At 45.5% G+C, this 16,891-nt stretch overlaps 1 protein-coding gene across 1 annotated transcript in view; it reads right to left on the minus strand.

Annotated features, from left to right (window-relative positions):
* Positions 1 to 16,891, minus strand: part of LOC133440527 (collagen alpha-6(VI) chain-like) — a 92,930-nt gene that overhangs the window by 56,394 nt on the left and 19,645 nt on the right. The window contains exons 6-14 of the mRNA XM_061717803.1: positions 15,960 to 16,266; positions 13,532 to 14,083; positions 12,399 to 12,956; positions 8,986 to 9,152; positions 7,790 to 8,201; positions 5,845 to 6,408; positions 3,495 to 3,829; positions 1,464 to 1,542; positions 1,202 to 1,344 (exon numbers count right to left, since the gene is read on the minus strand). Of these exons, the coding sequence (XP_061573787.1) occupies positions 1,202 to 1,344; positions 1,464 to 1,542; positions 3,495 to 3,829; positions 5,845 to 6,408; positions 7,790 to 8,201; positions 8,986 to 9,152; positions 12,399 to 12,956; positions 13,532 to 14,083; positions 15,960 to 16,266 (3,117 nt within the window). The remainder of the gene's footprint in view (positions 1 to 1,201; positions 1,345 to 1,463; positions 1,543 to 3,494; positions 3,830 to 5,844; positions 6,409 to 7,789; positions 8,202 to 8,985; positions 9,153 to 12,398; positions 12,957 to 13,531; positions 14,084 to 15,959; positions 16,267 to 16,891) is intronic.

Here is a 16,891-nt window from a genome sequence, read left to right on the forward strand (position 1 = left end):
TACGCATGTGTTTATTGACATAAGTACTTTACACACAGAGACAACCAGGGGCTTGTTAGAAAGCTCCGAATCTGTAGTTTAACCAGCAAATCACAGCAAGTCACTAACTTGAACCACTAACTAGTAATGATGCTGTGAAGACAGCATGATATTTGGGGGCGCACATGCTCAATGCGCATCCGTGGGATTAATATTGGGACAATTAAACGGATGAATGATTTACTCACCAAGAAGCCACCCATCACGCACGGTGCCAGCTTGTAGTCTGTTCCCAACCATGCTGTTAGTTAGAATGAATGAATCGTGTTGAACCAGGCCACCTCGCCACAATGTTTGTTAACTGCATTTGCGCATCACATATAATCTGTACATTAATGGAATGAAAATGATTCCTGTTAACGTACACATATTCATCCAGTGATGGATGGAGCTTTTATAGCAATGTGTGTGCAGTCGATAGCTCCGATTACATTAGGAAAACCGGTGTTGTGCCAAAAAGTGATTGCCTGCCAGAATCTGATTTCTTTTGATTTGTGGCCGCAGGAGCGCGCACAGCAGCCCGTTGAGCGATAGCGCTAAAATGTCAGATTTTCAGATTATGAAGCTCAAGAATGAGATCAAGTCATATTTAGGCAGAAACAACTTTTCATGAACTGTATTTGGCCTTTAATCATTTTTTGGCAGGTAAAAAGACCCATTTTCAGGGAGAAATCAGATTCTGGCAGGCAATCACTTTTTGGCACAACACCGGCTCCCGCTGCAAATTGCGGATAATTCCGTCCCACACAGCTGGCATGGCTCGGCTCAGTCCCGATCGGTGGGCCAGCTCCTCGAATGTCCCTGTTGCTGGAACCCCAGTGTGGTCAGCACCTGTGTGGGTACCGGTGTTGTGCCAAAAAGTGATTTCCTGCCAGAATCTGAATTCTACTGATTTGTGGCCCCGGGAGCGCGCACAGCAGCCCGTTGACCGCACATTTCCACGGTCATTTCACTCTTGATACATCTGAACGTTTGCGTGGAAAAGGGCGTACGCCATGTTTTTGTGCGTACGCACCCTTTGTACATGAGGCCCCTGGAGACCAGGAACAATGAAGAACCAGTCTAAAGTTACCAGTCGTGGTTACCGTGGTTACCGTGGTCACCAGTCCTGGTTACCGTGGTTACCGTGGTTACCGTGGTTACCAGGGAGGTCAGAACTCACGATCTGCTGCAGGATGCGGCTGCTGATTCCCGGCGTGCTGATGGAGAGGGAATCCTTGTATCCGAAGCGCCGGCCGAACTCCAGGGAGAGAAGCTGGTGGGGGTCGGAGCCCTCCAGCGCCACCGTGAGGAGAGCACTGACGCCTGCAGACGAGAGGACACCCGTGGGTGACGGAGCTGCTGACACCCACGGGTGACGGAGCTGCTGACACCCACGGGTGACGGAGCTGCTGACACCCACGGGTGACGGAGCTACACCTTACCAGACTGCCGCAGCAGCTCCGTCTCCTGCTCCAAAACCATCACGTCCTCGTCCAGCCCGTCGGAGAAAATCAGCAGCACCTGGAGGGAAAGATACGCTGCTTCAAACTGGTTTCAATCTGGTTTCAATCGGGATTCAATCTGGATTCAATCTGGATTCAAACTGGATTCAAACTGGTTCCAATCTGGATTCAATCTGGATTCAATCTGGATTCAATCTGAATTGAATCTGGTTTCAATCTGGTTTCAATCTGGTTTCAAACTGGATTCAATCTGGTTTCAATCTGGTTTCAATCTGGATTCAATCTGGATTCAATCTGGTTTCAATCTGGATTCAATCTGGTTTCAAACTGGATTCAATCTGGTTTCAATCTGGTTTCAACCTGGATTTAATCTGGTTTTAATCTGGTTTCAACCTGGTTTCAACCTGGTTTCAATCTGGTTTCAATCTGGTTTCAATCTGGTTTCAATCTGGTTTCAGTCAGTACGTTCACATGCAGCGATTCAACCTGGTTGCAGATCGGTTGCAGACATCGTTCCCACTTTTAAACTGCATGTAAACACCTCAACCTGGTCAAGTCAACCTGGTCAAGCCGGATTCAACAACCAGTTTGCAGCACCTAGATAAGCCAGTCGCAACCAGGTTGTTAATGCCATGTGTACGGGGACATGGATATTACAGTCTGTGCATGCTCGAGATTTTCCCCGGGTGGGGTTTTCCCCCGGGGGAGGGGATTCACCCGGAAGTGAAAGGAGACGACGCGTGCTCAGTAGTTGAAAAGGAGGCGGCGCGTGTTTACCCATTCTTTCATTCTTTCATTCCATTCTTCAAAACATGTCTACAGGAAGAACTCATTTTTGGTCCGACGAGGAGACGCGTTTTCTGCTACGGCAGATGCAAGAGTTAAACATTTTGAGGTTCATTGATGGGCGGAAAAGTAGGAATGCAGACCTTTATAAAAAGATCGCCAAAGAGATGGCTGGAGCGACAGGAGCGGGTGCTGACCTCTCTTATCGGGGAGATAAGAGAGTCAAATACAATGTTCGGCGCAGTCCTGGACTCATTCAACAGACTGACGCCTCTGGCACCCACCTCCCACCTACTTATGAACTCCACCCCACGACCAGGGTATCATCACGCCTTCCCAAGACCATTAAGGCCGGTGTACCACCCACAAACGCCATCCACCCCCTCACGGCCAAGGCCAATGACCTCTGACCCGGAAGCCTACCCAGGGTACCACCGTGCCCTCCCAGGTCCATCCAAGTACCGCGACCTGTAGACATTTGTTTTTTTTAATTCATCTTTTTTTGCACATGTTTATGATTGTATATAGTTTTGTTTTTTGTTTTTTTTTGTATCTTAATAAATATACACTCAAAACACTAATATGTAGCTCCAGCGTTCATCAACAGGTTTGCGCTCTCTATGGCCCCTTGACGTATTACTCGCCACCGCCGTCGTTCTTCTATCATCACTGCAGTCACTGCAGTCAAAAGATTCGTTGTTCTTTTCATCATCAACACTAAAAGGTACATAATGCAGGAAATGTAGGCTGCGGTAGCCTCGTCGAGGTGCTCGGACGCCATCTTTCTTTCTTGTTGTTGGTAAGCGGAGGTCAACCGGAAGTGGCTCTTTGTTGAAATGGTTACCATGGTTACCTTGGGTACAGCGCCACCTAGCGTCACGGAGTCAGCCATGCTCTGGTTACAGTGGTTTATTCAATCTGATTCAGTCTGATCTCAGAACAGCATGTGTAATCAGACAAGTTGATCCAATCTTCTGCATGTCATTATCTGATAAGATCTGCAACCAGGTTCAATGGCTGCATGTGAACGTACTGAATCTGGTTTCAATCTGGTTTCAATCTGGATTCAATCTGGATTAAATCTGGTTTCAATCTGGATTCAATTTGGATTCAATCTGGATTCAATCTGGTTTCAATCTGATCAATCTGACCTGCAGGACCTCCTGGAGACCTGAATTCCTGCTGCAGAGGACGAGCTGCGAGACCACCAGGACTGGACCTCACCTTGACTCTAGCTTGAGACTTGGTCCTGAACTCGTCCCCCAGGAACCGGATCAGGGAGGAGTTGAAGGACGTGGACCGGGACCAGGGCGTCCCCAGGACCTTCTGGACCAGGTGTGGGTCGTAGGGCTCAAAGCTGGCGTCGAACACGGACCGGCCGGACCCGTCCAGGCCGTAGAAGCCGATGCCGACCGGGTCCATGGCCGTGCAGCACAGCCCGTCCGGGGAGGACACGTACCGGACCACGTCCCCCAGGACCGGGACGTGGCGCCGCAGCGTCTCCCCGGGGACGCCCAGCCGGGACACGTCGAAGGCCACGGCCACGTCCACCTGGCAGTCTGCAGGACAGGACGACAGTTAAACAACAGTCTGCAGGACAGGACAAATACTTAGACAACAGTCTGCAGGACAGGACGACAACTAAGAGAATCTTTAGATAAATAGGGCCAAATCCACAAAAGGATTGCGCGGCTTTTGCGGCCGCTAAACCGGTGCAAATGAGACAAAAAGAGAGCGTCTAATTCACAAAGCACCCGCAAAGGGAGAATTGCACCACAAACTGCGCTGCCAAGCAAATAGTGGCAGTCTGCGCCGGTGCCATTTGCATGCATGTAAATTAGGTAATATTCATACATTCCTTTCTATGCAAATAAGCCTCATTGTAAAAACCGTCTAATTCACAAAGGCCAGCGCTATTTGCTACACGCAAAAATAGTGGAGCAAATACCGTCTTTTGGAAGCGTGTATTAACTGCTGCAAACTCACTCCTCACTCCCTCTGTCTCTGTTTCTCTCTCTCTTCAATATCATTCAAGCCTGTGTGATACTGAATGATATTAAGGGTGAAATCTACAGTCAGACATGACTGTAGACAGTCAGATCAAGTGGGGTTGTGGACTTATCTCAGATTTAAAAATAAAAATAACAGGACGGAGCTCAGGATTCATCCATACAGTAACACAGTACACTGCTTTATTACAAACAATTCCACCGTATAAACATATAAATCTAGAATGTGTGTGTTTAACAGCTGACCTGTAGGTGTGTGTAGCAAAACACAGAACATGAATTACTGTCAGATCCTGATCTGATCCCGATCCGGTGTTAATGAAGTTACTGCAAAACTTTATGGCCGTTCATTAGAGCAAAATCTTTTGTGAATAGGACCTTAAAGCGGGGCAAATTGCGAGCGCAAATGCGGCGCAATTCACAGCGCTATTACGCAATCTATTCTTTGTGGATTTGGCCCATACATCTTTATTTTAGATACACACCGTATTTTCTGGACTATAAGCCGCATCCGCTCTATTTAAAAAAAAAAAAAAGATCTTTCAGCTGCAGATATTTATGTTAGATTAGATATTTACTACATGTACAGAAGGATTTTGAACTGTAAATGATGTACATGTTTGTACCTAAATAGATCCTTTCTAACAGTTTTTTCTTTAACATGGCAGCAACATTTCAACTTTTTTCTCATTTCGAATTTTTGTTGAAATTTCGACTTTTTTCCTCGACATTTCGACTTTTTTCTAGACATTTCGACTTTTTTCTCGAAATTGTACTACATTATTCTTGACATTTCAACTTTTTTCTTGACATGTCGACTGTTTTCCCAACATTTCGACTTTTTTCTCAAAATTTTGAATTTTTTCTCGAAATTGTTCTTCAACATTATTCTCGACCTTTCAATTTTTTCTCGACATTTCGACTTTTTTCTGAAAATTATAACTTTTGTCTTTTGTCTTTTTTTTGTCTTTTGTCTATTTTTTCTCGAAATTGTATTTCAACATTATTTTCGACATTTCGACTTTTTTCACATTTCGACTTTTTTGTTGAAATTTCGATTTTTTTGTTGAAATTTCGACATTTTTCTCAAAATTGTAACTTTTGTCTCAAAATTTTAACTTTTTTTTCAAAATTTTAACTTTTTTCTCGGAGTTGTATTTCAACATTATTTTCGACATTTCGACTTTTTTCTCAACATTTCGACTTTTTTCTCAACATTTCGACTTTTTTCTCAAAATTTCGACTTTTTCTCAAAATTTCTACTTTTGGACCTCCTGCTCACCGTAGGGCTGCCCGGCCAGTTCCCTGCAGACGTCCCTCAGATAGGGGTTCATACTGGTTCTACTGGTTGTACTGGTTCTACTGGACCTCATACTGGTTCTACTGGTTGTACTGGTTCTACTGGACCTTATACTGGTTCTACTGGACCTCATACTGGTTCTACTGGTTTTACTGGTTCTACTGGACCTCATACTGGTTCTACTGGTTCTACTGGTTCTACTGGACCTCAGATAGGGGTTTATACTGGTTCTACTGGACCTCATACTGGTTGTACTGGTTCTCACCGTAGGGCCGCCCGGCCGGCTCCTTGCACACGTCCTCCACCAGCTTGCCCTTGATGCCGGCCAGCTCCCTGAAGTTCTTGACGGTGAAGAGTTTCTCCGGCGTGCCGGTGATCTGCAGCAGCTGCAGGTCGTAGACGTCGCCCACGCCGACGGCCAGCACGTTCACGCCGGCCGCCCGCAGCTCGTCCGCCGCGTCCTCCACGTCGTCGTGGGAGTCGCCGTCGCTGACGACCACCAGCGTCTTGGGCGTGCCGCCGCGGGCGCCGGCCGACGGGAGGAAGTAGCCGCGGATCTTGCTCAGCGCCGCCCCCAGGAAGGTGTTCCCGCCCGCGTAGCTGGCCCCGCGGATGTGCTGGTCCAGCTGCTCCGGCGTGTCGTAGGTGTTCAGGTGGAACTCGTGCTGGAAGCGGTCGCTGAACTGCGCCAGGCCCACGCGGACGAACTTGTCCCCCAACGGGAGGCTGGCCACCACGTCGGCCGTGAAGTTCACCATGATCTGGTGCTCCGTCTGGTCGATGCTGCCGGAGAAGTCCAGCAGGAACACCAGGTCTGTCTGGATGCAGTCTGGACAGACGGGAGAGACGGGAGAGACACAGCTGAAGAACGACACCCAACAACACCCAACACCCTTAAAACGTCCGTCTTCATTCAGTCTGGAGAGACGGTAGAGAGACGGGAGAGACGGGAGAGACGGTAGAGAGGCAGAGATTTCAATAAAAAAGTCTAAATGTCGAGAGAAAAAACTAGAAATGTCGAGAAAAAAGTAAAAAAAGTCAAAAAAAGTAAAAAAAAAACGAGATTTCAACAAAAAAGTCGAAAAGTCGAGAAAAAAGTTAAAATGTCCTTTTTTCTTTTTTTCTTTTCTCTTTTTTTCTTCCTTTTTCCTTTCCTTTTTAATCTCGACATTTCGACTTTTCTCTCGAAATTTTGACTTTTTTCTCAAAGTGCATAATGAATAAATACATCTCCCCCAGTTATAACTAATATAGAAACATGCAGCATGTGTTTCCTTCATTCTAATTCTGATCCAAGACTTTTCATTTTTTGCGGTTCCAGACATATTTGTTTTTGGTGTTTTTGGTCCAATATGGATCTGAAACATGTTGGGTCACCGACCCCTGGACTAGTCTTTGGGTCAAGCTTTCGTTTTAGTTTTTATTGCAGTTTGGCTTCCGAGCTCACCATTCCAAGAAATGCTCGTGTGGGAGCCATTTTCCTTCAAGACCTCAAGAGGTCAAGACCTCAAGACCTCCAGGCGTTTGACACCGTGGACCACCGAGTACTGTTGGCTAAACTGTCCCATTTGGATGGCATCTTATCTGGCTGGCAGAAAGCAGCGGTGCCAAATCCCCTTACCTGGACTGGACTACAGGGGTCCCTCAGGTGTCCATACTTGGACCTCTTTACCTGGACGGGACTGTAGGGGTCCCTCAGGGGTCCCTCAGGGGTCCCTCAGGGGTCCCTCAGGGGTCCATACTTGGACCTCTTTTGTTTTCTTTGTACATTAAAACCCGTTGCCGCTCTGACGGATATTTACTGGTATAATAATGTATTTTGGACTAAATACTTTACTGGATTGGATTGACTGGACCTTTCTGACTGTAACCAGACCATTTTTGTGGGAATATTTTTGACTGGACGAGTTCTATGAGGCTTCATCGATAAGTTGCGTCATTTGCGCAAATCTTTGTTTGTTTGTTTGTTTGTAGTGTCCATATGTACCAGCTGCTATGATTATATCCTGATCTGGTTCATATTGCTGGAATCACAAGAATCTTAGCTTTCCAAAGATACGTCGCATGAGAACCTCATGTAACATATGAGCTGAGGAAATGACCTAGTTTTGTAAATTATGGACTGATTATGGACTGACGGCCACGGGCGGGCCGTCAGAGCGGCAACGGAGGATTGTTAAGAATAAAAGCACAATCCGTCCCTTGCGTACCTGGTTTGGTGGTGTTGCAGACCTCCAGGGACATGTTCTTGTACAGCGTCTCCAGCTCCTTGAAGCTGTCCACCTGGAAGACCTTGGACGTGTCCCCCCCGGCCATCGTCTCCAGCTGCTCCAGGATGGCGTCCTTCACGCCGATGCTGAACACGCTGACGTCGTTGCCCCGCAGCGCGTCCGACGCCTCCTTCAGGCCGTGGTGGTCGGTGGCGTCGCCGTCCGTCACCACCATGAGGATCTGGGGCACCTTGAGCTGCCGCCGCCCGCCCTGCGCCTTGTCGAAGAACTTCAGGGAGAACTTGAGGGCCTTGGAGGTGTAGGTGTCTCCGGTCGGAGCCTTCAGCCCCTGCACCGCCTGCAGGACCTCGCCCCGGGACTTGAACTGGTCCAGCTGGAACTGCAGCTCGACCTGTAAATGAACGGAAAACATCAGCTGGAACTGCAGCTCGACCTGTAAATGTACAGAAAACATCAGCTGGAACGGCAGCTCGACCTGTAAATATACGGAAAACATCAGATGGAACTGCAGCTCGACCTGTAAATGAACGGAAAACATCAGCTCGACCTGTAAATTTACAGAAAACATCAGCTGGAATGGCAGCTCGACCTGTAAATGAACAGAAAACATCAGCTCAACCTGTAAATACACGGAAAACATCAGCTCGACCTGTAAATGTACAGAAAACATCAGCTGGAACGGCAGCTCGACCTGTAAATATACGGAAAACATCAGCTGGAACTGTAAATATACAGAAAACATTGGAAAAAAGAGGAAATAAGTATAATACAGAAGAGTATCAGGGCCATGCAGGAAAAAAAATTGTGTATTGTGCACTTTGATAAAAAAGTCGAAATGTCGGGATTAATGTTGAAGTACAATTTTGAGAATAAAGTCGAAATTTTCCCCTTTTTTCTCAACATTTGGACTTTTTTCTTCACATTTCGATTTTTTTCTCAACATTTCGACTTTTTTATCAAAGTGCACAATAAAAAAAAAGGGACAGATAAAATAAACTTAGTCTTTTTTCTGTTCCGTTTCATTCAAGGAAAGAGATTTGTTGTAATCATCGAGTAGAGTAGAGTAGAGTAAAGTAAAGTAAAGTGGTGACCTCGGTGGAGTAGAGGATGTGTGTGTCGTGGTGTGGGGTGGTGTTGTCGTGGTGTTGTGGTGTGGTGTGTGGTGGTGCGGTGACCTCGGTGGAGTAGAGGATGACCCCGAAGCGGGTCTCGTCCGGGCCCACCGTGGTCCGGTTCACCACCGAGCTCATGAACGTCTGCATGCTCTGGAACTCTTCATCACTGATGCTGCTGGATCCGTCCACCAGGAAGATGATGTCGGCTTTGTCCGACTTCTTACAGTCTGACCGGACAGAGAGAGAAGAACCGGTGAGGCAAAGTTTGATTTAGGATCAAATTAGCATTAGCAACAGCATTAGCTATTCTTCCCGGGGTCCAACATAAACACACAACACACAAATGAGCACTTAATACTAGTGCTGTCCAAGTAAACGCGTTAACGATGCGTTAACTTCACGTCCTCTTAACGCCGACAATTTTTTAAACGCATGAGATTAAAAAAAAAAAGCGCAACATTTCTGGCGATCTTTTCACCGATTCAACAACCCTAGGAGCTGAAAATGATCTTCGCACCTCCCCGTGTTTCTCTCCCCTCCCCGTGTTTCTCTCCCCTCCCCGTGTTGCTTCCACCTCTCCGTGTTGCTTCCACCTCCCCGTGTTGCTTCCACCTCCCCGTGTTGCTCTCACCTCCCCGTGTTGCTTCCACCTCCTCGTGTTGCTTCCACCTCCCCGTGTTGCTTCCACCTCCCCGTGTTGCTTCCACTTCCCCGTGTTGCTTCCACCTCCCCGTGTTGCTTCCACTTCCCCGTGTTGCTTCCACTTCCCCGTGTTGCTCTCACCTCCCCGTGTTGCTTCCACCTCCCCGTGTTCACCTCCCCGTGTTGCTTCCACCTCCCCGTGTTGCTCTCACCTCCCCGTGTTGCTCTCACCTCCCCGTGTTGCTTCCACCTCCCCGTGTTGCTTCCACCTCCCCGTGTTGCTTCCACTTCCCTGTGTTGCTCTCACCTCCCCGTGTTGCTTCCACCTCCCCGTGTTGCTCTCACCTCCCCGTGTTGCTTCCACCTCCCCGTGTTCACCTCCCCGTGTTGCTTCCACCTCCCCATGTTGCTTCCACCTCCCCGTGTTCACCTCCCCGTGTTGCTTCCACCTCCCCGTGTTGCTCTCACCTCCCCGAGAGTCGAAATTTCGAGAAAAAATTTGAATGTCGAGAAAAAAGTCAAAATTTCAACAAAAAAGTCGAAATCTTGAGAAAAAAGTCGAAATTTCAACAAAAAGTCGAAATGTTGTGAAAAAAGTCGAAATGTCAAAAATCATGTTGAAATACAATTTCGAGAAAAAATTCAAAATTTTGAGAAAAAAGTTACAATTTTGAGAAAAAAGTCAAAATGTACGGAAAACAGTCGACATGTCAAGAAAAAAGTTGAAATGTCAAGAATAATGTTGTTGTACAATTTCGAGAAAAAAGTCAAAATTTCAACAAAAATTCGAAATGTCGAGAAAAAAGTTGAAATGTCGAGAAAAAAAACGAAATTTCAACAAAAAAGTCGAAATGTGAAAAAAGTCGAAATGTCAAAAATAATGTTGAAATACAATTTCGAGAAAAAATTCAAAATTTTGAGAAAAAAGTTAACATTTCAACAAAAAAGTCCACCTTCCACCTCCCCTTGTTTCTTCCACCTCCCCGTGTTGCTTCCACCTCTCCGTGTTGCTTCCACCTCCCCGTGTTGCTCTCACCTCCCCGTGTTGCTTCCACCTCCCCGTGTTGCTTCCACCTCCCCGTGTTGCTTCCACCTCCCCGTGTTGCTTCCACTTCCCCATGTTGCTCTCACCTCCCCGTGTTGCTTCCACCTCCCCGTGTTCACCTCCCCGTGTTGCTTCCACCTCCCCGTGTTGCTCTCACCTCCCCGTGTTGCTTCCACCTCCCCGTGTTGCTCTCACCTCCCCGAGTCGAAATGTTGAGAAAAAAGTCGAAATGTTGAGAAAAAAGTCGAAATGTCGAGAAAAAAGTCGAAATGTCAAGAATAATGTTGTAGTACAATTTCGAGAAAAAATTCGAATGTCGAGAAAAAAGTCGAAATGTCGAGAAAAAAGTCAAAATTTCAACAAAAAAGTCGAAATGTCGAGAAAAAAGTCGAAATGTTGTGAAAAAAGTCGAAATGTTGAGAAAAAAGTCAAAATTTCAACAAAAAAGTCGAAATGTCGAGAAAAAAGTCGAAATGTTGTGAAAAAAGTCGAAATGTCAAAAATAATGTTGAAATACAATTTCGAGAAAAAATTCAAAATTTGGAGAAAAAAGTCAAAATGTACGGAAAACAGTCGACATGTCAAGAAAAAAGTTGAAATGTCAAGAATAATGTTGTTGTACAATTTCGAGAAAAAAGTCAAAATTTCAACAAAAATTCGAAATGTCGAGAAAAAAGTTGAAATGTCGAGAAAAAAAACGAAATTTCAACAAAAAAGTCGAAATGTGAAAAAAGTCGAAATGTCAAAAATAATGTTGAAATACAATTTCGAGAAAAAATTCAAAATTTTGAGAAAAAAGTTAACATTTCAACAAAAAAGTCCACCTTCCACCTCCCCTTGTTTCTTCCACCTCCCCGTGTTGCTTCCACCTCTCCGTGTTGCTTCCACCTCCCCGTGTTGCTTCCACCTCCCCGTGTTGCTCTCACCTCCCCGTGTTGCTTCCACCTCCCCGTGTTGCTTCCACCTCCCCGTTTTGCTTCCACTTCCCCGTGTTGCTTCCACCTCCCCGTGTTGCTTCCACCTCCCCGTGTTGCTTCCACCTCCCCGTGTTGCTTCCACCTCCCCGTGTCGCTTCCACCTCCCCGTGTTGCTTCCACCTCCCCGTGTTGCTTCCACCTCCCCGTGTTGCTCTCACCTCCCCGTGTTGCTCTCTCCTCCCCGTGTTGCTTCCACCTCCCTGTGTTGCTTCCACCTCCCCGTGTTGCTTCCACCTCCCCGTGTTGCTTCCACCTCCCCGTGTTGCTTCCACCTCCCCGTGTTGCTTCCACCTCCCCGTGTTCACCTCCCCGTGTTGCTTTCACCTCCCCGAGAGTCGAAATGTCGAGAAAAAAGTCGAAATGTCGAGAAAAAAGTCGAAATTTCAACAAAAAAGTTGAAATGTTGAGAAAAAAGTCGAAATTTCAACAAAAAAGTCGAAATTTCAACAAAAAAGTCGAAATGTGAAAAACGTCGAAATGTCGAAAATAATGTTGAAATACAATTTCGAGAAAAAATTCAAAATTTTGAGAAAAAAGTCGAAATGTACGGAAAACAGTAAAAATTTCAACAAAAATTCGAAATGTCGAGAAAAAAGTTGAAATGTCGAGAAAAAAACGAAATTTCAACAAAAAAGTTGAAATGTTGTGAAAAAAGTCGAAATGTCGAAAATAATGTTGAAATACAATTTCGAGAAAAAATTCAAAATTTTGAGAAAAAAAGTTAAAATTTCAACAAAAAAGTCCACCTTCCACCTCCCCGTGTTGCTTCCACCTCCCCGTGTTGCTTCCACCTCCCCGTGTTTTCTCACCTCTTTGCGGGTCGCAGAACTTCAGCGCCAGCGTGCTGTCCAGATCCTCCAGCGCGTCCACGTTCTCCCGGTTGAAGACGTTGCTCAGCGATCCTCCGATCTCCAGCAGCTGGGCCTGGTTGGCGTCGAACACCCCGACGGTGTAAACCGTCACTCCTTTGGCCCTCAGGGCGTCGGCCGGGCCCTTGACCCGATCCTCGGCCTTGCCGTACGTCAGCACCACCAGGATCTGGCTCAGCGCCGGCCGGCCCCCCGCCGCGGCGTCGAAGAGCGGCGCCGCGGCGGCCAAGCCCTTCCCGGTGAAGGTGCGTCCGTTCATCCGCTCCATCCGGTCGATGGCTCCGAACATCTCCTGCTTGGAGCGGTGCCGGTCCAGAGGGAACTCCAGGTGCGGGTTGGTGCTGAACTGCATCACCCCCACGTGCACGTTGTCCAAACCCACCACCGACTTGCCGATGACGGATTTCATGAACGCTTTCATTTTCACGTAATCTTTCTCGGAGATTATCTCGGAGCTGTCGGTCAGGAAGATGATGTCGCTGGGGACGTCCTTGCAGACTGTGGAGAGAAAACAGAGACGTAAGACGGTCCAAGCTCCCGGTATCAGCGCCGTGCAGGAGGAACAATATTGGAGATTTTTTTTATTGTTCACTTCAAGAAAAAAGTCGAAATGTTGAGAAAAAAGTCAAAATTTCGAGAAAAAAGTCAAACTTTAGAGAAAAAAGTGGAAATGTCGAGAAAAAAATTGAAATTTTGAGAAAAAAGTTGAAATATTGAGAAAAAAGTCGAAATGTCAAGAAAAAAGTCAAAATGTTGAGAAAAAAGTCAAAATTTCAGAAAAAAGTCGAAATGTCGAGAAAAAAATGTAAATGTTGAGATTAATGTACAATTTCGAGCATAAAGTTGAAATTTATTCACAAAATTTTTACTTTTTTCTCGACATTTCCACTTTTTTCTCGAAGTGCATAATGAATAAAAAAATCTTCCTCCTCTAAAATATTATTTTTATTTTTCTCCTACCTGGCCCTAATACTCTACCGTAGCTATAAAAAAAAAAGTGTCAAAACTTTCAGTTTCACTTTGAGTCTTTCCAGGCTAATTGTAAGACTCAAAGTCCCGTCTCGGTTTCTTACCCTCCGGAGCGCAGATTTCCCTGAAAAGGTCGTCGAGTTTGTGCTTGAGGCCGTCGAAGTTGTTGACGGAGAAGACCTTGCTGGCGTTGCCGGCGATCTCCAGCAGCTGCGTGCGGTTGGAGGCCTTGACGCCGATGGCCAGGATGTCGATGCCCTGCCGCCGCAGCGTCGCGGCCGGGGCCTTCACCTTGTCCTGGGACTCCCCGTCCGTGATGACGATCAGGTACGCGGGGACGCGCCGCGCCGCCGCGCGCTGGAAGTGCTGCTCCATGAAGGCCAGCGCCCGGCCCGTGTTCGTCCCCCCGCCCTTGTGCTCCGTGGCGTTCACCGCCGTCTCCATCTCGCTAGCGCTGGAGAACTTGGTCAGGTCGAACTCCAGCGTCGGGGAGTCCGAGTACTTGGCCAGGCCCAGGCGGACGTGGTGCGGCCCCACGCGGAACATGCGGATGAACGCGTTGATGAAAGCCTTCATGTCGTCGAAGTCGGCGTTTCCGATGCTCCCGGAGTCGTCGATCAGGAAGAAGATGTCGGACTCGTCTTTCTGGGTGCATGCTGGGAGGAGACACGCACAAGTTAGCACACGTTAGCACAAGTTAGCACAAGCTGGGAATAGTTAGCACAAATTAGAACAAATTAGCACAAGTTAGGACAAGTTAGAAGTTAGTACAAGTTAGTACAAGTTAGGACAAGTTAGTACAAGTTAGCACAAATTAGCACAAGTTAGGACAAGTTAGCACAAGTTAGTACAAGTTAGTACAAGTTAGAACAAGTTAGCACAAGTTAGCACAAGCTAGTACAAGTTAGTACAAGTTAGGACAAGTTAGCACAAGTTAGCACAAGTTAGTACAAGTTAGTACAAGTTAGGACAAGTTAGCACAAGTTAGCACAAGTTAGTACAAATTAGTACAAGTTAGTACAAGTTAGCACAAGTTAGCACAAGTTAGTATAAGTAAGCACAAATTAGCACAAGTTAGCACAAGTTAGGACAAGTTAGAACAAGTTAGCACAAGTTAGTACAAGTTAGCACAAGTTAGTACAAGTTAGGACAAGTTAGCACAAGTTAGCACAAGTTAGTACAAGTTAGTACAAGTTAGCACAGGTTAGCACAAGTTAGTACAAGTTAGCACAAATTAGCACAAGTTAGGACAAGTTAGAAGTTAGTACAAGTTAGCACAAGTTAGCACAAATTAGGACAAGTTAATACAAGTTAGCACAAGTTAGCACAAGTTAGTACAAGTTAGCACAAGTTAGCACAAGTTAGAAGTTAGTACAAGTTAGGACAAGTTAGGACAAGTTAGCATAAGTTAGTACAAGTTAGCACAAGTTAGCACAAATTAGCACAAGTTAGTACAAGTTAGCACAAGTTAGTACAAGTTAGCACAAGTTAGTACAAGTTAGAAGTTAGTACAAGTTAGGACAAGTTAGGACAAGTTAGCACAAGTTAGGACAAGTTAGCACAAATTAGTACAAGTTAGCACAAGTTAGTACAAGTTAGCAAAAGTTAGCACAAATTAGCACAAGTTAGGACAAGTTAGCACAAGTTAGAAGTTAGTACAAGTTAGCACAAGTTAGCACAAATTAGCACAAGTTAGCACAAGTTAAAAGTTAACACAAGTTAGGACAAGTTAGTACAAGTTAGGACAAGTTACCCCACGAGTTAGCACAAGTTAGCACAAGTTAGTACAAGTTAGCACAAATTAGGACAAGTTAGTACAAATTAGAAGTTAGTACAAGTTAGGACAAGTTAGCACAAGTTAGCACAAGCTGGGACAAGTTGGGACAAGTTAGCACAAGTTAGGACAAGTTAGTACAAATTGGAAGTTAGTACAAGTTAGTACAAGTTAGTACAAGTTAGCACAAATTAGGACAAGTTAGTACAAATTAGAAGTTAGTACAAGTTAGGACAAGTTAGCACAAGTTAGCACAAGCTGGGACAAGTTGGGACAAGTTAGCACAAGTTAGGACAAGTTAGTACAAGTTAGTAGAGGTTAGCACAAGTTAGTACAAGTTAGCAAAAGTTAGCACAAGTTAGTACAAGTTAGCACAAGTTAGGACAAGTTGGGACAAGTTAGCACAAATTAGCACAAATTAACACAAGTTAGCACAAGTTAGCACAAATTAGCACAAGTTACCACAAATTAGCACAAGTTAGCACAAGTTAGTATAAGTTAGCACAAATTAGCACAAGTTAGCACAAGTTAGCACAAATTAGCACAAGTTATTACAAATTAGCACAAATTAGCACAAGTTAGCACAAGTTAGCACAAATTAGCACAGGTTAGCTCCTTTCGTGTACGTATACATACATGTATGTATACAAACATGTATACGTGTATGTAGACATGTATACATGTATACATGTCTAATGTAAGTGTAGAGGGTCATGTGTCCAGAACTCCTATAAAGACATAAAGAAGTATTTTCCCACCTTCCTTGACGTCGGTGTCGGGGACGGCTCCGTCGATGATGACGGTGCAGAGACTCTTCTGCAGGTCGTGCACCAGCGGCTTCAGCTGGACGAAGTCGTCCAGGCCGAACACGTACCGGGACGACGGCTCCGACGCCATCTCCACCATCTCCGTCCTGTTGGCGTCCTTGATGCCGATGGCGTAGACGGTGACGCCGGCGCGCCGCAGAGCGCTGGCCTTGTCGCTCACGGCGTCCTCGGACTTCCCGTCCGTGATGACGACGGCCACTTTCTGGACGCCCTTCCTGCCGCCCTTCCTGTTGATGACCTAAGGACATTTTATTGGTAAGTTTTATTCACACACACACATGTGAATTGGTCTCCTGGAGAATCAAAAGCTTCTGGTAGGAGCCAATGAACATACAGTAAATACATTAGACAGGAATACACACATGTATGAAATGTTGAGAAAAAAGTCAAAATGTTGAGAAAGAAGTCAAGATGTCGAGAATAATGTTCTAGTACAATTTCGAGAAAAAAGTTGAAATGTCAAGAAAAAAGTCAAAATGTTGGGAAAAAAGTCAAAATGGCTTTGACTTTGGTTTTGACTTTTTACTCGAAATTTTGACTTTTTTCTTGACATTTCGACTTTTTTCTCGAGATTGTACGTCAACATTAATCTTGACATTTCGAATGTTTTTCTTGACATTTTGACTTTTTTCTCGACATTTAGATTTTTTTCTCGACATTTCGACTTTTTTCTAGAAATTTTGACTTTTTTCTCGAAGTGCATAATGAAAAATAAATCTTCCCCCAGTTCTAACTAATATAGATACATGCAGCATGTGTTAATGTGTCTAATTCTGATACAAGACTTTTCATTTTTTGCGGCTCTAGACATATTTGTTTTTTGTGTTTTTGGTCCAATATGGATCTAAAACATGTCGGGTCAC

Source organism: Cololabis saira, chromosome 3 (assembly GCF_033807715.1).
Source record: "Cololabis saira isolate AMF1-May2022 chromosome 3, fColSai1.1, whole genome shotgun sequence".
NCBI classification, from domain to species: domain Eukaryota; kingdom Metazoa; phylum Chordata; class Actinopteri; order Beloniformes; family Belonidae; genus Cololabis; species Cololabis saira.